We start from the raw sequence: 25,000 nt of genomic DNA on the forward strand, positions 1-25,000 counted from the left end.
ACCGATTAAGCTCACAAATGTACATACTGTATTTAAGACTAGAAACAGGTTATGTCATGTACCATCCTAACCTCTACTGCTTTGGAGTCTTCACTTTCTGTCCTCGAAGAGTGAAACGTTTACGGCAGCTCTCGCTCGGCGTAGCCTTTACACACCGTCTGCCATCTGAATCTTATCAGTTTCTTCTGCTGGTATTTTAGCTAACGCTCTTGACCGTGTATTCGAGGAAGTGAGCACATACAGACACACATCTCCACCGGCCAACAACAACAGTTCTCAGCGCACACAGGCGGAGGAGTGGGACGGGAGGAAACGGATTTGGCCTGGGAGAGAACCTGCTCCCCGATCCGTCGGGATGTAGGCTGGCATTTTCCAGCCTTTCTTCTCCGTTCCACACACACACACACTATGCTTTAATTCTGTCCTTCCTCATACGGTAAATTTGAGTGTGTGTGTGTGTGTGTGAGCTGTTGAACATGGAACCATTGGAACCATATCACTGTGGAAAGTTTGGCAATTGTAGCGAGAAAGAAAGAGAGGAAGAGCGAGCGCATTAGTCAGTCAGGGTTTTTTTTAAATATATTTTTTTTAATATTATTTTTAAAGGCGTCACTATGTTATGACCGTGAGAGCGCCATCCAGGAAAACTCTCACACCGTGACTTTTATTCCTCATTAACGGATAAATGAGTGTGCAGTAAATTCTATTTTTACAAATGAAAGTGGCAGCTTGTAATTTTTAAAGCACCCCTTGTGTTTTTCTTTCTGTTTCTGCTTCACTTTACATTTTATATTATAATAATAGTTACTGATGCTTAGGGGTGTGCCTGTCTTCTAATTGGGCAAAAATCATAACAGCATTGTGTAATACAGTATAACTTAACATACCATTCAAATTCCAGTTTTTATTTGTCACACCCAACTATAACAGTGTAAAAAAAGAAAAAAGAAAAGATGAAATCCCATTAGGAAAGAACACAATATATTAAATCTATAAATATACAAATACAGTTTCAATGAAATATAATATAAAATAAGAGATATACAGTAACATACTGTAACATACCATGAAACAGACATGACACATACCATACCGGTGTGTAACAAACCATTTTGGTGGTGTTAAGTAGTTTAATGTAACAAAGCATGACTTCAAAGCACTTTTGTAAGTCGCTCTGGATAAGAGCATCGGCCAGATGCCTAAATGTAACTGTAACGTTGTAATGTAACATAACATATTATAGCATAATATACTATATAATTCAATGCATCATGACATAACATGCAATATAACATAATATACCTAGAAAATGGTTCTGGCCTTGACTGGTGTTGGCAACTGTTTCTCTGGGGACTTGACAGTTCGATAGTTCAGGACTGGAACTTCTTACAAGTCTACCTGGGTCTTCAATAACTACCTGGACTCCATATTAACATCAATTAACATCAGCTATTATAGCTGAACTGCCTCCCACCCTACACACTGTATAAATGCAGATCATTTACTGCTTTTTGTTTCACCCAGATGAGGATGGGTTCCCTGTTGAGTCTGGTTCCTCTCAAGGTTTCTTCCTATTATCATCTCAGGAAGTTTTTCCTTGCCACTGTCGCCCTCGGCTTGCTCACCAGGGACAAACTGACCATTTTGATTCATACAAATTCACATTTCATACAAACTTAAATAATTCTTTTGACTGTGTAAAGCTGCTTTGCGGCAATGAAAATTGCTAAAAGCACTATACAAATAAAATTGAATTGAATTGAATAATATAGCATTAAGATTAAGCCCACTGCCAGGCGAATTGAATCCAACAGTTTATTCATTATGTACCACATGTTACCTGGGTGGCCACACCCCACGACTCGCAGGATCTTCCACTAACCTTCTGGTGCCCAACACCACCAGAGTTCCCCTGGTGGCACAAGGGGAACCCAAAACCTAGATGCTTTACCTGTTACTGGCTTTAAAGTTATGGCTGATTGGTGCAGTGTAACAGTGTAACTGTGTAACTGTGTAACGAAACATGACATGGCATAATGTAACATGACATTGCGCAACGTAACATAAAGTAACATGACAGTCCAGTGCAACACAATATATCATTAAGTAGCATAGCATAGCATCGTGTAACAATATAACAGTGTCTTTTTCATCTTATTTGTTGTTTAACGGTCATGGGGAATTCAGAAGGTTACATCACCACCAACTATAGCTCTCATTCTCCCTCATCTTCCCGACATTTTAAAGCCATTTTTCCCGTCCAGCCTTCCTTAAAAACATTTAATCCTTCCTTTCCTGATCTTGTCTCGTCTTGTTTTGTGTCTCGAACTCCTAGTCTGCTTTTATCCAGCTCTTCCACACACTCCATCCTCTCAAAAGTACCGCTATAGACATAGGGTAACACTACTGTATATAGTGTGTAATGTAAAGATGTAACATAGCGTGACGTAATGTAACATAACAACAGTGCAATGTAGCATAATATAACATAAAGTAACATAAGATACTGTAGCTTTACATAGTGTAACAATGTAACATAATATATCATATTGTATAATATAGCGTAACAAATTAGTTAAGGTAACATTGTACGTTATAAGATAACAGCGCACGCCAGCGGCACGACACGATCCCTTACAATGTAAGCTAAGCAGTATGTACGGAAATGAGGTGTGTGTGTGTAGAGTTTTTAGTGTGATGAGCCTCGTCGCTAACCCGTCCTCCAGAAACACACACACACACACACACACACACACACACACACACACACACAACCTAATCCTGACTGAGTAGCACTTTAGGCACTTTTTATGAGCACACAGGATGAAGTAATGAATTCACTCTGACAGCCTAATCGTAATTAATTTAAAAGACTTATTGAAGTAGAAGTGGATTAATGTGAGTGCCAGGTGGCGACTGTGATCTGCCCTCTGCTCTCTCAGAGTCAGAATTTCCCTCTCTCTCCTAAAGGCAGGGGGAAAAATAATGAGCGTGTCTGTAAACCAAATGAAAGAAAAGGAAAGTATAGACAGAGTTTTCCATGTGAAAGCCGCAGCAGCAGCAGCGGGAGGAGGAGGAGGAGGAGGAGGGATTAATAGCATGTGTGAGTTAGCCTCGAGCGGCCCTGGACTGCATGAGCTCTGCAGAAGAGCCCGGCTCCGGCGTCATCGTCGCGGCAGCATCAGTGCAGTCCCATGTGCTCCAATGATCTATACACACACGCACGATCTCCCAATAATGTATGTTTGAGTGAGTGCAGATGCTTTCTAACTGGCAGCAGGTGTCCGCTCTGAGTCACTTACCAGCAGAGATAATGAGGTCTGTAACAAACATTGTGTTTCAGATGCCAGCGCCGCTCTCTGCTCCTACACTCAGCCTTGTTTCTCACTAAATATGCTACACAACACGCTAATAAACAGCATGCACCTTGTTAAAGTGTTTACTGTTATCACATTATCGATACATTTTGCGATTAAACCACCACATCGCTACGTAATTCTCAATTCTCCGCCGGTAATGAATCGTACATGTTTCGAATACGTTAATGCTTCTACAGTAATCATTTCTTCACATGGTTTTACATACAGTAAGTAACCTGAGCGTTCTTTCTTATACAACGTTTCTATAGTAACAGCATTGCCCTATTACAAGATCGCAAGTTCAAAACCTCTGCTGTAGCCTCCCGCAGCCGGGGGTCTAGAGAAAGCTGATTGGCTGAGCTCTCTTAGAGGGGTGGGATGGGAGTCACTTAGCGCTCTCACATCAGTCGCAGCTCTACAGCCAATCACGGGTGTCTATGAGCCAAGAGTTGATCGTTTGGGGTTTTAGTTATATAGGAATGCATGCTCTTAATATTTACATTTACCGAGTTTGGAAGACAGCCATATCCAGTGTGACTCTCAAACCTGGTAAACGAGGACCCATGTCTTGTTTGTACAAACGCACAATTGTTTGTTTTTTGTAGATCAGTGTCAGATTTTTTATTTGTTAAAAAGTAAAAATAGACCGTATTTTTTAAAACAAGATAATTTGAGGTATTTTATTAGTTGTATTTAAAAAACAAACAAACCAAAAAAAACCCTCTAGAATGGGTGTGAGATTGATCAACAGCAGAATTGATAATAAATGACAAGAAGTTTTGTCTTTTTATAGATACCTCTTAAAGCAATATTCAGATTATCCAGGCTACAACGTGGGAAGAATCCCAGAATCCTCCACGTCCGTCTTTTGTAAGCAAAAACCCAGACAGCAGGCGTCATCAAGAGATTCATAAATCACAACGTGTAATTATAAAAGTTATTATATTTATTAGAGTTATTATATAGCTATTAACCTATTGGACAGACCACTTATTAATAACTCAGAGGGAAATATTCCTATAAACAATATCAACTTGGGCTTGAGGGATTCTGTTGGCAGACATTTCAAGAATAAATGCTGTATAATTAGGATAAATAGCCAACATGTTTCAATACTATTTAAATAGATGGATTATGTTCATTTGTTCTGAGAGATTCATGACATTTATTTTGCAGTTAAAGGGATGCCTGGGTGCCAAAAGTTTAAGCACAGCCACAATGCACTACTGTATGTAGGGAATTTCAAACTGGAGGAATTACATTATCATCATGGGAATAAATTAACACATTACACACATACACACATGTGTGTCAATATGTATCTCTGAAACTAATATGGAAATATGAGGGGCGTTCAAGTCAAAACAGGACTTTTGATTAAATGAGTTGGGAGGCCGGTGTTTCAGACAGTGCAGGACAATGCATCACCTTATACTGCCCTCTGCACTACATGCATGTTACTGTAACTCGGCTGGGAGTTATTGCCACATCCACCATACAGTTGTGACCTCATTAAAGGAGTTCCAGGGAGGCTAGTGTTTCTGTGATTTGCTGTGGGGTTTGCTGAACCCATAGATGCAATTTTAGTTTATTCATCATTTATTCACGTATTATCTGCTTATTATCTTATTATGCTTGTTATTTATTTAGACTCTTTTTTTGATATTCTTTGTAAATTCAGAAAAAAAATAGCTGAATAGCTGCAGTAAAAACTTCAGTTCCTTCTTGTCTTTCGTCTCTTCCCTTCAAGGGGTCGCCACAGAGAATCATCTGCCTCCAGCTAACCGTGTCCTCTGCACCCTCATCTCTCACACTGACTAACTTCATGTCCTCTCTCACTGCATCCATAAATCTCCTCTTTGGTCTTCCTCTAGACCTCCTGTCTGAAAGTTCCAACCTCAGCATCCTTCTACCAATATATTCACAATCCTCCTCTCCGATATATCCAAATCACCTCAATCTGGCCTCTCTGACTTTATCTCCAAAACATCAACATGGGTTGTCCCTCTGATGAAATCATTCTCGATCCTATCCATCAGTTTATTTTATAATAAATATCACTAGTATACAATATCATACACATACAAAATGCAATGTTATTTTGAACACTGGATGTTTTGTGAACTTTAATAAAAAATAGTACACTTAAGTTGGATTGATGTCGCTCCTTTATCTGATTGGCTGTTTGAGCAAACAGTTTATACTGTATATCATGTTATCTGTGACAACATCATAAAAACATCTGTTATTCAAATAAAAATTTTTAACCTTAAGTGAAAATAAGCTTGACCTTAAGATTAACTTTTTTGATCCTGGAAAAATAATATTAAGTGGCAGGACCATACTAAGTAGAAGATCATGGAAATGAAATATATAAATAGTGGTATTCGAATAGATAGATATAAATAGATGAAATAAAAATTCTTTAAAAACAATATGAAAGTTATAAGTTTTAAAATTTGTAAAACTTGAATGGAATGTAAACAGACAAATAATGTAAACAGACAAATAATGTAAAAACAAGAAAATATTTTCTGTACATATGCATTTTATTTATTTCTTTTTCGTATAATAGTAAATTCTATACTTTTTTATTTATTTCTATCTAATTTCTAATAAGGTTAGCTTTGCCCATCCAGAAATCACAACTTTTGTACTGGTTCAAGCTTTTAGTAGTTTGTGCTGTGAGAAAAAGTACATTGTCTTATGGGATCTCTCTCTCTCTCTCTCTCTCTCTCTCTCTCTCTCTCTCTGTGTCTGCAGCCTTTTGATAACGGGCCGCCACCGTTGCCCAGTTCCTCTCTTCCTGAAGGCTACTATGAGGAAGCCGTGCCTCTGGGTCCTGGGAAAGCTCCAGAATACATCACCTCCCGTGAGAACACTTACAGAACTCCTAACATAAACACTTTTAATTTTTCTGGATTTCCCGCATGCGTATAAACATTAAGTTTTGATCATGAGTAATATGGGGTTACATGTGGCGCGAGAACAAAAGGCGCATTATTGCGAATTACAGCGGGATCTCACTTCTGTCGGTGTTCTGTTGTTCGGTTTCAGAGTATGACTCAGACGCCATGAGCAGCTCGTACGAGTCGTACGACGAGGAAGAGGAGGACGGGAAGGGACAGAAGATGCGCCATCAGTGGCCCTCAGAGGAGGCGTCCATGGACTTAGTGAAGGACGCACGCATCTGTGCTTTCCTCCTGCGCAAGAAACGCTTCGGGCAGTGGACCAAACTGCTCTGCGTCATCAAGGACAATAAACTCCTTGTGAGCGTTAACACTGCTGTATATAAAAAAAAGTATCCTCTAATGTTAATAAATCACAAAACATCCCTAATTCTCTCTCTCTCTCTCTCTCTTCATGTATTTCAGTGCTATAAATCATCTAAAGACCATACTCCTCAGATGGAGCTCCTCCTGTCCGGCTGCAGCGTCACTCACATCCCCAAAGACAGCAAGAAGAAGAAGCATGAGTTGAAAATCGTCCACCAGGGGGCAGACGCTCTGGTGCTTGCAGTGCATAGCAAAGAGCAGGCCGAAGAGTGGCTAAAGGTAATAAAAAAAATAATTATATATATATATATATATATATATATATATATATATATATATATAAGAAGAAGAAAAAGAAGAAGAAAGAAAGAAATATATAACTTTTTACTTAGAAGGGAAAGTTTTAACTGAGCTGTAGAGCCAGAAACTAATACGTCTATTTTCATAAAATTTTAGCTCAAGCAACAAAACGTTGCTAATATTAGTTATACAAGTGATAAATTTAACTGTCATGTATAATATTTCTAGTCCCCAACTTACGAACATTCGCATTACGAATTTCTGCAGATACAAATGAACCGTGGTTCTACTTCTGGATATTTACAGTATTTACAATTATATAGAATATTTTCAGTGTGTAAGTGAATTTATAAAATGTCCAAAGTCTGGTGTGAGTGAGTCGGACTCATGGGTTTCAATGAATCAGTCCGGGAGCACGATGATAGAAAATCTCTGCCCTGTAAAGCTGTCCTGATGGTGAATCAGAGTCAACAAAACCCAGTTCACAGTCCAATACAGTGGAAAACAGCTCTAAAACAAAATGTCGTTCAGGAATCTCCTCACGATTTAAAGGCGCAGAGACAACACTGTTACATTTCACATTTCAGTGAGATTTATTTAATGAGGTGCGATTATGTTTTTTTGGCACATGACAGCAGTGTGCAGAAAGGGGACAGAGTATATTCGTATATTCGTGTTAAAGAAGCATCAGACTCACTTTGTCGGACTTAAGAACATATCGGACATATGAACGTGATCCCGGAACAGAACTCGTTCGTAAGTTGGAGACTACCTGTGATACATGTTCTATCATGTTTAATTATTACTGATACACTAATTACGACTGTACATTATTACATAAACTATTAATACACTAATTATACTGCAATTATAGTATATGTTGGACAAATGAAAGACTAGAGAAAGTAATTAATGAGAGGTGAGGTGTGATCCAGCAGTGTTGTATTTAATCCTAACCATAAAGTTGATTATTTTCCGACCAAAATTTTCACCCATCTTGTGCAACATCTGCAAAACCAGATATAGCCCCCTTCATGATTATTTTTGTTCTTCATCTGCTAGCGGTAACGCGGATGTGTTTATTGATCCGTGGGTGTGAAAGCCCGCCCTGGCACCATCTGTGTTTGGGAAAATGGCAACCCTGAATACTTTGTGTATTAAAAGCATACCGGAGCAATAAACGTCAGAGTCTTATTAACAATCCCACATAAATCTATCCCACACCCTTACCCGTGTGTCACCGGACAATCGGGTTTCATTTACACGCCGTTTGATTTTCACCTAGCCGCTCATACACACATCAACGAAGACTCATAGACACATAGTAAATACACTCCTATCAAGTGTGTGTGTGTGTGTGTGTGATGGATTGCTTTGATGAAGTGTAAATTTCCTCCTCCTTTAGCATCGCTCTTCATTTCTTCTGCAGTTTGCTAGAACATAAGCGCTTACATATGAGAGCCATCAGAAGGAGCGTTAGCCGCCCGGAGAGAAATGTTCTCAGCCTTGTTAAATCACGCAGGAGTGACGTGAACGCCTCTCGCCATACAAACGGCACTTTATTAAAGCTCCGTCCAGTGATTATTAGCTAATCTCTCATTTATGGAAAACGTTACCCTGCCTTATCAATCGTTCCTTCAAGGACTAATCCTCTTAAATATTAAATATCTTTTATTCTGCGTTTTTTTTTCTTCTTTTTCTTTTCTTTCAGTTTTATTCTCTTTTCAGCTCCTTTGATCTCCATCTTTGGCTTTTATCTTCTCTCTCTATCTCTATTTCTGTTTTTTTTTCCTTCCCTGTCACCTGTCTCTCCTCTGGATGATGTGGTAAGATGTTGCTGTGTGTGTGTGTGTGTGTGTGTGTGTGTATTTGCTGTGTTTAAAGCTTAAGGATCTGGCACTTCAGTTATACAGACATGCCCGATACAGAGCTGTGTGGACGTCTGCTCCTGCACCTTGCTTTGGTTTGCCTGGCCGTTTAACATTTTTCTGTGTCTGTGTTAATTAAAATTTTATTATTTCTTTTAAAGATTTTTAAGATAAGGAGCGTATTTTAGTATTCGTCAAACAGTAATTTGGGTAAATAAGAGAAAAAGGAACACAGTGCTGAAGGTGGTGTCAGGGATGTTCATATCAGCTTGGAAAAATTGCTTATCACAGTAAGAAGCACGTGGTCTTGTCTCCCTTGACGTGGAGCTCGGACACGTTATATAAAAAACAGCTGAGGACGTTGTTGAAGCAAGACGCAAGAAGAACTTAATAAGGACGTAGCAGTTAATTGTGTAACTGACACTTCTTAGTGACTACGATACATTGACGTACTACAAGCATGGCTCAGAAGGGAAAGACTGGATGGTCATTGCCACGTCGATGGAGTTCTCACAGCGCCCTCTTCAGGCTTGTGTAGATCCATGCCAGATTGTAGAAGACCATTTAGTTTACATTACAGTCTTCTGGTGCTACACATATCAGCGCCCCACGTCACTTTCAGAGAGTTTTGTATAAATACTGGATCCAGTTTCTCACATCATGACTTCCTGATGAAAAGCAGTGCACGTGTCGCAGTATTTATAGCAACCCGCCGGACACAATGACAATGTAGTAAGCATGTGAAATGTGTCCGGTAAGAGCATGACGCTACCTAGTAAAAACTTGGTTCAATCTCATCATTGAGAACCTGGAAAGGAATGTGACTAGGACTTAGATATTTTTGGGAACTTTAGGGTCTTCATCAAAACGTACGTAATAGGACGCTTAGGTTTACAGTTTACAGTTGGAGGGAACGCAGTTAAATGAGCTACTTTAGCTTTAGCTTACTTTTCTTGAAGTTGCTGGTTGTTGGAAGTTCATGGTTTTTAAATGCTAACTCTATAATTTACCTTATTGTGTATTTTACTATCTAAATAAAAAAGTTTGTATTGATTGTAATGATTTTATTTATTAATACAGTTTGCCCAGGAGAAGTAAAACAGACAATTAAAGTATAGGTCAGTTGTTCGGGGGATTGTTCACAGGCAAATGGCTGAGTTTAATTAGTCTTGTGGGCGATGCTGTTTTAATTTCTTTACATAAAAGATGTGGATTAACATCACACCAGGATATACTGTAAAAGTAGGACATCAGAATTACATCATATTTAGCATCTGTCCATTAAAGTGAATGGGAGGGAGAAGAAAAAAAAACACTTTTATGCCTAAAAAAAAAAGTTCGGTTGGGGGGGTGGTGCTGACTATGGAGTCTGGTTTGGATTCTGGCTTGAGGTGATAATATGCCTGTGTGTGGATTTACATCTGAATGTGTCATTCATGCAGTATGCAGAGCACTGGTGCATGGAACAGCTCTCTGAGTGCATGGCACGTCACCGCTGTGTGCTGCATGGTGGAATGTGGACGCTTTTGGATAACTGGAAATAAGTCTTTAAATGGTGATTCGGTGATTGCTGCTCAGTTTCTACTTAAAACTACTTTCTACGTAGTTTTTTATAAAAATAATGGCAGTCACAAAAGTTATGTTGTTGTCAAGGGAAGTAGAATCTATTATTACTTTTTTTTTAATTATTAAATTTGGCATCTTGAAATGGCTTTAAAATGTGTTATGAACACATTTTATTTTATGATGCACAGAATGAAGGTGTGAGTTTGCATTTATTGAGTAGATTTCAGTTACACACACATAAGCGTGTATTTAAAAATGTATAGCGCCATCTGTTGAAATTTAATGTTTTGATTGATTTAATGAGTTTTTCAAGGTTGATTTTTTTTATGATATAAGGCCGTTTTCAATTTAATTCGGATATTCTCTCCTCCCGTGGGCCAATTGGGATGAAACAAAGCCTGTAAAATACCTTAAATGTGAAGTGTGCACAAACAAACAGACACACAATTTTTTTCGCAAATATATTCAAAGTACAGAAATGCAAACTTTACAATTTTATTATATGTATAAATTTAAAACTCCGAATTTACTATTAAACAATTAATTATTAAAAATAAATTAATTTTTATTTAAATGTATTGTTAAAAAAACTGTAATTTAATGTTTAAAACCCTTTAAAATTCGTTAAAAATGTAATGTTTATTATAAAAACATAGAAATTCATAATCTTAAAAAATATTTTCACAAAATAACAAGTCTCAGTAATTTATTTTATTTTATTTAGAAAAAACACATTACTTAATGAAAACCTAAACATTTCTTATTAACGAAAGCTGTCTAATTTTAATTTATAAAAAAAACTTTCAATACTTTAAATCTTTTTGTTACCGGAAACAATAAATGCTAACTTTGTTAAAAGTACCTCCAAACAGTTCTTCATACTGTATGGAACAAGCATACACAGTATTTACACTGAGTAGGAAACAATTCTGAATGCCCATGGCTACTCAGTATGATCCTGAAGAACGTGTGTGTGTGTGTGTGTGTTCCAGCTCCCTGAGTGTGTTTTGTTTTCTGTATAAGGTGATGAAAGAGGTGTGTGCTAATGGAGCAGTGGACTCTGACGGAGGCATGTCTGGATCATCTGTTAACAAAGCCGAGCTGGAAAAGGTGAAGCTGGAAGAAAGAATGCGAAATTTATGCCAGAGATTTTGTATTAATCATACTTTTTCATGTATGATTATGGATCCATCTATTTTACATAATATATATAAGATGGTAATATACGTTATATAGTAAATGTGCATTTGTCATGGGTTTCTTTGAAAAAATATAAGCAATCCAAAAATTTTAGGAAATTAAAGGAAATATTTAACTAAATTCCTTGCATGCTTAAGTTGGTAGCATCTTGTAAAGTTTTGTTGTACAGTATGTGGTTAAGCTGTTTTTGCATGCTACAGGTTTTGTAGTATGTTTACAACTTTATGACATGCAAAAAAACAAAAACAAATATACAACATACTGCAAAATTTACATTCAAAGGATTAACAACACTTCAGTATTGGTGATGGCTATAAATACACTAAACAAGTCATAAATGCATTTTAATTGTTGCTGTAATCTGCTTCAAAATGCATTAGACCAAGGTTTGGATATTAGAAAATTTCTAAAGGAATTGGGTAATACTATACATTAAATATTCATAGAAAATGTTGTATCAGCATTTGTTCTTTAATTTTTATATTCTTAGTTTTTTTTACGCAAATGAAAAGCACTGGCTAAAAATTTGTGTATGTTAAAAAAATTTTTTTTTCCCTTTTTTTATTTTTTAATTTATGATTGTTGTTCAAAATGACTCTTGCAGAAGTTGTCCTGTGACAGACCGAGTTCTGATGGAGAGCCATGCCATGAAAACGGACTTTCAGATGGAAAAGATTCAGGTAAATCACTCTACAACAATTAATGTACATATTGAGAATAAACATTGAGGGTTTAAAAAAAATCATGGTTGTGTCATATCAGTAAGTATGGAATCTTTTATGCTAGGATTTCTTTCTTATATTTAATTGCCCACATTATTATAATTATTAATCAACATGCATTAAAGCATACTACACAAAACTTTACAAACTTTACAACAAGCTCCATACTGTAACTCTACTACTAATAAAATCTTAGTAATAACTAATAAAAAGATACAACACACTGCAGTTAACAACTTTTTACAAATTCTTACAATGTACTACAAAACAATTTACAATCTTACTAAATAGTAAAAAAAAAAAAACTTTACAACATTCTACAAAGCTTTACAAAATACTATAAATAATTACAACTTTTCAACATACAACAAATTCTTACCTTCAAAACATTACAGCTTTACAACATATTTTAAAACACTACATCTTTATAACAAAGAGAAAAATAAGTCCTCCTGAATATATTTAAACAAATGCTAAAAGTTAGGATTATGTATTAATCAACTACAGAAAAAATTATGTCATTGGAACATTTTTTTAAAGATAGAAAAAGTGTGTGGGTGTGTGTGTGTGTGTGTGGGGGGGGGGTGGTTGTATGGGTGGGAGTACAAGTGACATCATTAGAAAAAAACACAGGGTAAAAAATATTCACATAAACAGCCAAAAATAAGATTCCACCATTAACTATTAGACAAAAAAAAGCATCCTGTTTAAAAAAAAAAAAAAAAACAGTAAATGGAGCATGAAGAATTGTTGGGGAAATCAGATGCACATTTCTGTCTGCAAGTTCACATTAAAACTTGGAGCAATTTTCAGATGCCCTTATCCAGAGCAAACATCTCATGTGACTATTAATCTGTGTTGCACTTTACATTCCTAAACACTGTGAATGCCAAATCAAATTGCAGTTACTCTACATATATGGCAACACAAGCTGAATTGAATTGCTTGAAAGGCAAAGTCTGATGCCAAGTATGCAGCCAAATTGCATCTAGGTGGAAATGTCATCTGCATGTCTACAATTAATTTTCAAAAACTTTACATATGATACACCAGTTTAATATGAACTGATAATCTGATGTTTTTGGATTCAATATAACATGCTGTAAAACTTTACAACTTTACAACTTATTGACAATTTTACATGCTTTAAAATAAAAATTTTACAACATACTGCAAAACATTACAACCTTACTACATGCTGCATAGATTACTACTCTGCAACATGCTACTAAACTCATACTGCAAACGTTTGCGTGCAAAATCTTATGTTACAAACCTTTACAACTTAACGACATGCTTTAAATCATTACCACTATAAAACATACTGAATGCAAAATTACTGCAAAATTTTATGTAAAAAAATTACAACTTTATAACATACTGACTAAAAAAACTTATATTACAAAACATTACAACTTAACACTCTAAAACATTATAACTATAAACCATGCTATGAAACATTGCAACTTTACAAACTACTGCAAAATTTTACATGTTTTTAAACATTACCACTTTATAACATACTGAAAGATCTTATATTACAAAAACATTACAACTTTTCAACAACCTACTGCAAAATTACATGCTTTAAAACATTACAACTGCGTACAACACGCTGCAAAAATCTTACATACTAGAAAACATTATCTTTACTGATATTATTTACTAGATACTACACAACAATACACGTTTACAACCTGAAATATTAAAATAGCAAAAAAGTAAAATATTATACAACATGCTACAAAACATTACAGGTTTAAAACATACAAAATCTTAAAGACTAACATGTTGTTAGTAACTAGTTTAGTGTAATATAGTATACAGCCAAGTGTAAAGTAAATGCCTCTAAATTCTGTTTGTCGTAAATTAAAACCATGTCATAAATCCTTAAGTGAAATACATACAAGCTGATTTTGATGAACTCCATATTCATTGGACACTGTGCAATGCCAAAGACACAACCACTCTTTAAAAAAGATAACTGGATTCTTTTTATCAAGTCTTCACTCAGACGGGGATTAAACCTTGGTCTGCATCAGGCCTGTGGAATTTCAGCCTGTGAAGTTTGGGGATGAATGATCTAATGGTTATGAATTCCAGTGCAGTTAGATTTGCGCAGCTAGCATGATTTGTGTGATTGAAGATTTTCTTGTCTTGTAGCCACAAACCAATATTAATGCAGTATTATTTTTTAAAGCAAATACAGATGAACAGATATGAGTGGGAGAGATCAAAAACAATCCAGGAAATGTATGTTATTTTTTTAACCTCTTTCCCAGATGTAGGTAGAGTTTTAAAATCTTTCCAAGATTCCTTCTGTACATAACACTAACCAGCAACCCTCTAAAACAATGGAGTAACATTTTAACACCTAACTACAACCTGATAGTCATTTTAACCAATGAAACGTTAACCTCATTGTCCAGCTTTATTCAATTCAATTCAATTATATTTGTATAGCGGTTTTACCAATTGTCATTGTCGCAAAGCAGCTTTATCAAAAATCAATCAAAAGTTTTATCTAATCTCACGTTTGTACGTAAATGCAACAACCGCTCCAGATGTGCCCATACAGACGCACTGCTGCCACCACCTTCAAAGAAGGAAAAGAAGATAGACAAGAAGGAGGGATAAAGAAACGGCTCGCCGCATGGATTCATTCAATTAACTGCATTCTTTCCAGCTTGTGCAACTGCTCGGACTACGTGGAATCAAATTAGTCTGATCGCTGAATTTTTTCCTCGTGTTCAAACAGACAGAAATGCAGCAGAAGTCCTATAAAAAAGAGGCTGAATTGCTTTTGCATCTGTGTCTCTGGTTTCTGCCCTCAGGCCTGGCTCTGCTGCAGCGGGATCAGCGCATACATGAGCTTAGTTTAAATTAAAGATGTCGCCAGGACAGATGTAATCTTCTGTCAAAAGTCTCGATGGTTTCTGTGTCCCAGCCTCCTTCTTCTCCTCCTTTTTCTTTTTCTTTTTTAGTTTTTACATTTTTATATATGTATGTTCTCTCCAACTACTGTATCTTTCCTTCATTTTTTTATACATGCTTTCTTTCTATCACTGTGTATTTATTTTAAATTCTGGATTTTGATCGGACAGAAGTTTTGATTCATTTCTACAACAGCAGCTCTGACAATAGTCCAGCTTCAAATAATTTCAATAGTTTGTCTTAACGTGCTTCTTTCTATAGTAACATCTCATTTATAAGGATGCACCAAATTGTAGAATATTAACAAAATGGTGATGTTTTCTATAAGGTAATGTTTTTTTTATATTGTTGAAAGTGCTAACCAAAAATTCTTAGCCCGTTTTTTATGATAAAAAAAAACATCTTTATAATGTAGTATGTTCTAGCACGTGTCTCGGTTTCATCATCATTAATGAGGGTAGAAATTTTATACTGTGCAGATGCAGACGTGCACTTCAGGAGCATTGGCGCTAACCTGTAGATTTTTGCTGCAGGTAAAGGAAAGAAGAACTCAAAGAGCGAGCAGAAAGGCACAGTGGGGAAGGTGGCAGGGAAGAAAATTACTAAGATCATCAGCCTGGGAAAGAAAAAACCATCCACGGATGAACAGACCTCATCGGCGGAGGAGGACGTCCCCACCAGCGGTAAGACCAGTGGACGAGGTTAGAGAGACGTCAACGGTGATGATGATACTGATGATGATGATGCTAAGAGGGTAGACAGCAGAGTACAGTAAAAAGAACAGGATAAAGTTTAAGGTTTAGGATGCACATCTAAAGCTAAAATCTTCACCCTTCTCAGTTGGCTTATAGTTGTTATATGATAGTGGAAAGAGGGAAAATTGTAAATAATCTATGTAGATTTTTTGTTTGTTTGCTTGGTTTGTTGGTTTCTGTGTAGCTGAGCAGCCGTAAAAAGTTAATATCAGTTATAAAAAACATTATTGTGGAGGAATTAATAATAAATAGAAAACATGAAAGTGTCCCGCTTTCCGACTTCACTAAAGAACAGAGAAAATCTTCCTAATAATAATAAAACATAATCCTGTGTATGAAAGAATAACCATTTTCAGTGGCTAATAAATTATTTAAATGATTCTTTTAATCCTAATCGACATTTGTAAAAGAATTGCTAGATTTGGAATTAAGTAACTAACAATAAACCAGAATTAGACCCTTGATGTGTATTTATTTCGGCCTCCTTAGGCTATCTGAACGTGCTGTCCAACAACCGCTGGAGAGAGAGGTGGTGTCGGCTGAAGGATAACCAGCTGTTGCTGCATAAGGACCGAGAGGATCTGAAGACGCACATGGCCTCGCTGCCCCTGCGTGGATGCGAGGTCATCCCCGGGCTCGACTCCAAACACCCGTTCGCTTTTAGGCTGCTGAGGAATGGACAGGAAGTGGCTGTGCTGGAAGTGAGCGCTCTTTTCTATCTGTTACTCACTCTGTTAATGAGGTATAAGTGCTGACGTTAATGAATGTGTGTGTGTGTGTGTGTCAGGCCTCGTCCTCTGAGAGTATGGGTCGCTGGTTGGGAGTGTTACTGGCAGAGACGGGCTCTACGACAGACCCGGCCACTCTGCACTACGATTACATAGATGTTGAGACGACCGCAAATGTCATTCAGCTGGCCAAGCAGTCTTTTTGGTGAGAAGCAGAAATACAGCTCTGTATTTAACAATACAGCTTGTTTTATTTATAAATAAGAATAAAGCTGGATACTTATACTTCTAATATAGACGTACAATTTAGAAACTACATTTTTTAAGAGGTACATTTTTTGACCCAAAATAAGAAACCACAGAGGTACAAACTTTTGCATTGAGGGTTGATGGAGCTCTTAGAGCAGCCATTTTTTAATTTCAGAATGTCATGAGGCGATTTATAAACCACAATTCTGAGCAACACATAAGACTGATTACCAAAGAATAAAATGTAATTTTATTCCCTTATTTATTTATTTGTTTGTTTGTGTGAAGTCTGATTACTTTTTTAATGTAAATATGCAATCATAAATATTTTATTTTTATTTAAATCCATTTGAAGCATTAAAAACTAAATTTAAATCCAACTTTATTTATTCACTGTGAATGGTACCCTTGTGGCCCATCTGCAGTACCTTCATCAGCCACAAGGGGTATACACTTTCAAGTTTCAAGTTCATTATAACACTATTGAATTTTTTGCATGTTGAAATATAAAATGCGTCAGATATATTTCAACTTAATGTGCGGTGTGAATGTTTCTAAGTGTTCACACTTTGATCGTAATGGTTATGGTTGTTCCCAGCTTCACCAGTAAGCGTGCCATTTCTCCCAACCCGTACCTGGATAACCCAGTGAACGGTTACGCCCGACCCTCAGGTGTGGCTTTGCACTATGATGACGTTCCCTGCATTAACGGATCGGTATGGTTTCACACACATGTACGTCTGTTTGTATTCCCCCCTTCCTCCCTTACACACACACACATGATTGTCTGCCATCCTGCCTATAGTCTGATATTTATTTCTCCCCTCTTCTACCTTTCCCTGTCCTCCATCCTCTGTTTTTTCTCTATTTGTTTTTTCTCACTCCTGTCTATTTTTCTTTTTCCTTCTCTTTTTTCCTGTCCTTCTACTCGCATCCCTCTCATATATCTCTCACCTCTCTTGCTTTCATCTCACTTTCTTTTCTCTTCCCCTCAATTTGTCTCTTGTCTTTCCCTTTTCTTAATATCTCCCCCTCCTTTAATTTTTTTTTTGCTCTCTTTTCTTTGTCTCTCAATTCTTCTTCTCTTCTCTCTGCTCCTCTTCTTGCTTGCCTCTCAGAGGGACCCACAGCACGGTTCTCCTGAGACTCTCTATGAGAACGCTGAGCTCTATGAGGAAATGCCGTCTCCAAAACTGGAGACTCGCTCCTTGTCCAAACGGACCTGGCCACCCACTTCCTCTGGCCATTACAAAACTCCCACCTCTTCTTCCTCAGCTTCCTCTTCCTCCGCTGCTAATGCTTCCTCTCAGGTGACTAACACATTGATTCCCTGCTTTATTTAACGCTGGCTAACTTTTCTCTTCTTTTGAGGTGTAGGAATACAGGACCAAATAAAATAAAAAAATAAAAACAATGCTGTGTGTGAATGTTAGCGCAGGGCAGGGGGAAATAGGTTTTAGTATTTAGTAGGTTTGTCAAGTTGTTTTTCCCAGGATATTGTAAATCTTTATTTATCTATTCATTCATAATTTCTAAGCACTTTGTACTGGGTCTATCCTGGAGTTTATCTTTAAGTCCATTCCAAAGTATACCTCAAATTCTATACCAGAATCTATCCCAGTAGTCTCTCATGCAGCCTCTTTTAAAGTCTAACCTTAAGTCTGTCTTGGAGTTTGACTAAATCTATCCCGGGTTTCTATCCCAATATCTATCCCAGAACCTATCCAGGAATCTATCATTGAGGTCATCTGGGGTCTCTCCAAGATTCTCTCCTGGGGTCTATACTGGATTCTCTGCAGGAATTGGTCCTGGTGTCTTATCTTCCAGTTTATTCCAGTCTCTATCCAGGAGTTTATTTTATCTAAAGTCCATCTTTAACTTATCCCAGAATCTGTCTTGGAGCCTGTTCCAGAATCTATCCCAGTCCCGGAGTCTATCCCTAGGTCTATGCGGGAATTGATTTTGAAGGCTATCCTAAAGTTTATCCCAGATTCTGTTCAAGAATCTACCCCAACATCTAACCCAGTGTCTCCCCTAGATTCTATCCTGATGAGTATCCGTGAGATTATTCCAGAATCTATCCCGGAATCTCACCTAGAATCTATCCCAGAGTAAACCCCAATGTCTATTCCAGAGTCTACCCCAGAATCTCCCCCAGAGTTTTCCCCAGTGTCTATCCCAGAGTCTAACCCAGAATCTACCCTGGAGTCTATCTTGAAGTCCACCCCGGAGTCTATCCCAACATCTACCCCAGCATCTACCCTGGATTCTATCCAGGAGTCTACCCAGGAGACTACAACAGAGTCTAGCCCACTGTCTATCCCAGAGTCTACTCCAGAGTCTATCCAGGAGTCTATGCCAGAATCTACTCTAGCATCTACCTTGGAGTCTATCCAGGAGTCTACCCAGGAGACTACAACAGAGTCTACCCCACTGTCTACCCCGGAGTCTATCCCAGAGTCTACCTTGGGGTCTACCTCGAAGTCTACCCCAGAGTCTATCCCGAAGTCTACCCCAAAGTCTATCCAGGAGTCTATTCCGGAATCTATCCCAGAGTCTATCCCAGACTCTATCCCAGAGTCTCTTCAGGGAACACTGTACGTGAGGCAGGGCTGTATCCACACAGTGAAGATAAAGGAGAAGAATTAATCAGTCATCATGTAATATAATTTATAGATAAACGTGAATATTTATTACAGTATACTAACTGTAATGATTGGCTGAAGCTGCAGACTTTTGCACTTTGTCTTTATATATCTCTTATAACTTAGTCTTCTTTGCTGGCTTTTACCATTGCTTACTAAATTACTAAATGTTTTTATTGATTTACTACTGGGAGTTCTGAGTTATTACGTTCTGAGGGGAAAAGCAGTTTTTTGAATGATCACTTAGTATGTGCGTGTGTGTGTGTATGTGTGTATGTGTGTGTGTGTCTTGTCATTCAGATAAAGGGAAAGAAGGCCACGGCCGTCAATGGTTTAGCTGGCAAACAGAAGCTGGACAAGAACCAACCCCAAAAGTCCAATGGAACCAACGGCTCTGTGCCAGTGAAATGCAACAATTCAAGTAAGAGAACAATATCGGATACGTTTCTAATGCCTACCCTGAGCAGACTTCATGTCTGGGTGCATGACCCCATTTATTCAACCAACGGGTTCTTTCTAAGAAAGCCTGTGTGGAAAAATGATAATTGCAGTTGTGGGTTAATGTTGTGAGCACTAACGCTGTTTAGTAAACTCAGTCACCCCGAATTCACCACCAGAGACGGGCACCCAGCCATACGGCTCCAGATCCACTCACAACTGTTAACGGTTTACTCAGGGGCGGCGTTTATAAAGATCGTAAAAATACTCAGTCTGACTTTCTGTCAGCTGTGAAGCAGATTGTATTAATGAACTTCTTAAAGCTTTTTCTAAAGAGTATATATCCTAAAGAAAGAAGATGCTTTTAAAAGTTGGGTCACAGAGGTTCCAAAGTTTAGCTTTTTAGAAAAAAAATCTTCCTGACTAATCAGGTTGTAAGCTGTGATGCAAGCGAGGTACAAGAGTCTAGTGCTGATGAAAATAATGAATCACTGATTTTTCAGTAAAATGTGAATGACACAGGCTACGGTCACATTACAGGCCACTTTACTGAGGTCAGATTTTTTTGGTCAGATTGGATTTGCATATCTTGACAGTTTACCTTCATAGTTACCAGAAATGTTTATCCAACTCTAATGTGGACGCGTCTGTCCTCTGAAATGGCTCAGTACATCTTTGCTCGCCCCATTTAGGTTAAAACACGAAATATTTGACCGCTCATTTATTTCAAACAATAGATGTATATTTAGTAAAGATTTGCTCGGGAATTTGCTCTGCGAGGATGGAAGTGTAACAGTGCCAAAATTCCTTGAAGCAAAATATCATGACGAAATACATGAACTCAGCAGAAATTTGCATTAAAAATGGTAGAATTTGAACATTTATGTGTTTGAAATTTAATACTGAATAGAAAAGAAAAAATCTCTTAGCACTTACAATGCTTGAAATTTTCGGGATTCTTTTGTAGTTGTATATTTTAAATGAAAATGTTATTCAATTTGTGTTTAAAATTTAGTGCAATAATATTGACCTTACCAAATTGTTGTTCGAAAATATACAGTACACTACTCACAATAAGTTAGGGATATTGTTATGTACATGAGTGCTTTTTCTATTTGCTTTGAATTTGCATGAAATAAGTAAAATTTCCCTTTGATATTACTAATAATGTATGAGAAGAAACACCATTTTCATTAGTTTAATATTTATTACCCCCAACAAAAATTGAGACAATAACAGGGATAACCCCAAATAACAAAAATTGACGATGTCAGCAGCGGGTGTTTCCACCATTTGCCGCAGTGACAGCTTGACAGCGACGTCTCATGCTCCTCACTAGCCTCATGATGATGTTCTGAGGCAATGCGTTCCACTCTTCCACAAGTGGAAGTGGAGTGCTACACACTCCTGAGTCGCGGTGGAGTGGTGGAGTCGGTTTAGGAAACCCTAGTACCCCTTGCATCTCGTAAACGGGCCTACAGCTTAGGCAATTGCATAACAATGTCCAAGTGCATAGGTCTTTAGCTACTGGTCATCGTTGTGGTCTGTCACTCGTGAGGCTCCACTCCTGGGTCTGTCATGAACTCTGCCAGTAGTTCTGTGTCTTGATACAAGTCTGCTGATGAAACTTTGAGACACACCAAGTTTACAAGCAACATCTGACTGCCTGCCAGCGACCCGAAGGCGCGCAAGGCACGTTCATGGCTGTTTAAATGATGAACTTGGAATGACTTACTGACAGTACCAGCTTTTTACACCCACAAAATGTTAAACTTGATGCCACATTGAAAACGGTTGTCTTTTGAGATTGGCCCCAATATAAGGCACACCTGTACACAATGAGAAAACGAAAAATGAGGTGTGTCTATCACCCCAATACAACTGCCTCCCTATCCCAAAAATGTCTGAAGAGAAACAAACACCGTATGTATGACATCCACTAACTCTCTCACAATATCCCTAACGTATTTTTCAACCTCACAAATTCAGGTTGACAAAATTCATGTGCAATTTGATTTAATGCTTTTAATATAATCATTTTATTCAGTGTATATATTGTGTATTCCATAAAAGCAGCCTCATTCTGTAAATTCAGACTTTTTAAAGAGTACAGTAGTAGAAAATAAAAGCTTTTTAGGTTTTATTCTGATTTCTGAATACTCCGCAGGTGTGGATCAGTATAAATACGGGAAGAACAGAGTGGAAGCGGACGCTAAGAGGCTCCAGGCGAAAGAGGACGAGCTGATGAAAAGAAAGCAGGAGATTCGGCACCGTCTCACTCAGCTGAAGAAAGACAGAAGAGACCTGCGCACGGCCATCGAGAACACCAACGGTGAGGAGAATGACCAGCTGGTTTCAAACATCAGACACAGAAAAGCAGAAGAATGGGTGAAGGGATAAATAAATAAATAAATAGGATTAGTTTCTCAAAATAGAAGATTAAGGTTTACAGGTTTACTCTCAGGAGCGTGTGAAAACCCATATCAGAAGGTCATACTGTATACTAGACATGGTGGCAAACGTTTGTGATTTTGGGTTACTGCTGGTACACGAGCGCCACCTAGAGGTACTAAGAGTTTCACTTTTACATTTATCACGGATGTGTCCTCTTGGCAGAATCGAGTGTTTGGATCAGCACTAAAAATAAAATATATTGTTGTTTCTTGGCAATTAAAATGAAATCTGGTTTATGTGTGCATATGTGTGTGCGTATGTGTGTGTGTGTAGGTAAGCGCTCACAGGCCTCACTGACGGAGCGACTGAAGAAAGTGGAGGATGAGTGTAAGGTGAAAGAGGAAGAGCGAGTGAACCTGGAGCTGGAGCTGACGGAGGTGAAGGAGAGTCTGAAGAAGGCTCTGAGTGGAGGCGTCACACTCGGACTCACCATCGAACCCAAAACCAGCAGCTCCAGTCCACAGGTGTGTGTTGGTTATAAACATCCTATAACACTGTACAAAGTTACTGCACACTCTGGATTGTAAGTGTATATATGTTTAATATGTATGTGTGTGTGTGTGTGTGTGTGTGTGTGTGTGTGTGTTGTGCAGTCTCCAGTGTCGGTCAGGCGCACAGTGGACAACTCCCCCATCTCCAGCTGTGACACCAGCGACACAGAGACCTGCTCCCTGCCAGTCAACAGCGCCTCCTTACTGCGGCGCCAAGTACCGCAGAAAAACCCTCCTGTACGGGGCCATGTGCTCAGAAAGGCCAAGGTCAGCTCTCTCTCTCTTTCTTTTTCTCTATCTCTCTCTCTCTCACTCTCACAAACACACACACACACACCCTCTTTACCAAATATCATAGAGTGTAAGGCCCAAGCAATGACTCAAACATCTAGACCATCATCATTAAAATACAAGCATGAGGAACGCTCTAGATAGATAGATAGATAGATAGATAGCAATTTCTCTTTTGGATTAATAAAGTTCTTTGAATCTTAAGGCTAGATAGATAGATAAAAAGAAATGCAAAAATAAGAAAAAAATTTAATTTAAGTGGACTGTTTAATATTTAGCAAAAAAGTAAAAGTAAATGAAGTCATTAAATGTCATTTCTTTTCTTTAAAAACTGTTTTGGAAAACAATGCTTTTATTTAATTTGTAGAATAAAAAGAAAGTGAGAAAGAAGAATCACATTTTTGTTATTTATTTTATTTCAAATTTACTTTAGAAAGAAAGTAACTATCAAAACAGCTGCTTCCCTTTATTTATATAATAATAATAATAATAATAATAATGGTACAGATACTTTTATTTAATGTGTAGAATAAATTCTTTATTTTTTTATATTTAAAAAATGGGCTGTTAAACAAGTAAATAATAAACTGTAATAAATATGTAAACAAACAAATAGTACAATTTAAAAAATTCTGTATAAATGTTACCATGACATCAGGTGCCTTTATTTAATAGATAGATAGATAGATAGATAGATAGATAGATAATAAAAATAAAAAAAAAATTTAAAAGGCAAAAAAAACTGTTCTGAAAAATATAAGAAGAAAAAAACTGAAAAGCAATAAGGGGAAAAATATCTGTACATTTCTTAATATTTTTAAAGGTCAAGTGTAAAACTCTACCGCCTCACCAGCTGCTTTCTGTTTATTTAAAATGACAAACGAAATGTTCTTATATTTGATGTCTAGAATAATTACTTCTTTATATTTAAAAATTGCAATACATTGTCAGAAAAGTGTATTGCGATATAATTTATCATGATATCAATATTATATGCTTGTATTGTCTATCCTTTAGTAGATAAGCAGAAAATGTTGAAATTTTGCTCAAAACTTTAATTACTCTTTTTTTCAGGATTTCTTTGTTTCTTTGTTTGTGTGTGTATTAATTATTTGTATTTTAATATATTGATTATGGTTTGTTTTGCAGGAATGGGAGATGAAATCTGGCACGTAAACACTTACGTTCAGCTTCTTTATTATTGTTATTGTTATTACTGTATTGTTTTTTTTTTTCCTGTTTGTATTTATTTAAATTTGCATTTAGAAGTGAATAAAGAGCAAATCAACTGAAGCAGAGACACATCATGAGGCAGGAAACATCCGAGCGTGATCACACGAGCTCGAAGGTCCTGCAGTGAGTTTAGATTAGACCGCTAAAGCCTCATAATCTGGCGTAAAGGTTATTCTGATTATTTTGTTTGTTTGTTTTTTTTATTATTTGTTTGTTTCTTTTCTGGTCCATCAGCGTGGCCATTTTAGCTGTTGAGCTTCTTGAGTCTGACATTTTAAAGGAAAAAACACTTTGAAAGTATTTATTTGTAAATGTTTAAATGCAAGCCTTTCTCTGTGTTTGTGTTTGTATTTAAAGCTTTATACAGCGGTTTATTTGGCCTCATGCCAGGTCTTAACTTAGCTTTTAAGGGTTTTTGTATGTATAATGAAGCCAACGAATCCAAACCTGAGCTTCCTGATCGTTAGACATCGTTCAACAGGAAAGTGGAAG

General features: G+C 37.2%; 1 protein-coding gene across 4 annotated transcripts in view; it reads left to right on the forward strand.

Moving 5' to 3' along the window:
• afap1 (actin filament associated protein 1) overlaps nucleotides 1-25,000 on the forward strand; it is a 65,800-nt gene that overhangs the window by 39,167 nt on the left and 1,633 nt on the right. For 2 of the 4 annotated variants that reach the window (XM_053511252.1, XM_053511250.1), the window contains exons 4-17: nucleotides 6,123-6,231; nucleotides 6,417-6,628; nucleotides 6,734-6,913; nucleotides 11,392-11,478; nucleotides 12,173-12,248; nucleotides 15,758-15,907; nucleotides 16,469-16,680; nucleotides 16,767-16,912; nucleotides 17,555-17,690; nucleotides 19,902-20,022; nucleotides 22,207-22,371; nucleotides 22,767-22,957; nucleotides 23,087-23,251; nucleotides 24,425-25,000. The exon at nucleotides 24,425-25,000 is cut by the window's right edge and continues 1,633 nt beyond it. In XM_053511252.1, the coding sequence (XP_053367227.1) occupies nucleotides 6,123-6,231; nucleotides 6,417-6,628; nucleotides 6,734-6,913; nucleotides 11,392-11,478; nucleotides 12,173-12,248; nucleotides 15,758-15,907; nucleotides 16,469-16,680; nucleotides 16,767-16,912; nucleotides 17,555-17,690; nucleotides 19,902-20,022; nucleotides 22,207-22,371; nucleotides 22,767-22,957; nucleotides 23,087-23,251; nucleotides 24,425-24,451 (1,977 nt within the window). In that variant the 3' untranslated portion in view covers nucleotides 24,452-25,000. Of the gene's footprint in view, nucleotides 1-6,122; nucleotides 6,232-6,416; nucleotides 6,629-6,733; nucleotides 6,914-11,391; nucleotides 11,479-12,172; nucleotides 12,249-15,757; nucleotides 15,908-16,468; nucleotides 16,681-16,766; nucleotides 16,913-17,554; nucleotides 17,691-18,074; nucleotides 18,267-19,901; nucleotides 20,023-22,206; nucleotides 22,372-22,766; nucleotides 22,958-23,086; nucleotides 23,252-24,424 lie in introns of all 4 variants that reach the window. The other 2 variants (XM_053511253.1, XM_053511251.1) reach the window with 2 other exon arrangements.

This window comes from Clarias gariepinus, chromosome 14, assembly GCF_024256425.1.
Source record: "Clarias gariepinus isolate MV-2021 ecotype Netherlands chromosome 14, CGAR_prim_01v2, whole genome shotgun sequence".
In the NCBI taxonomy this organism is placed as follows: domain Eukaryota; kingdom Metazoa; phylum Chordata; class Actinopteri; order Siluriformes; family Clariidae; genus Clarias; species Clarias gariepinus.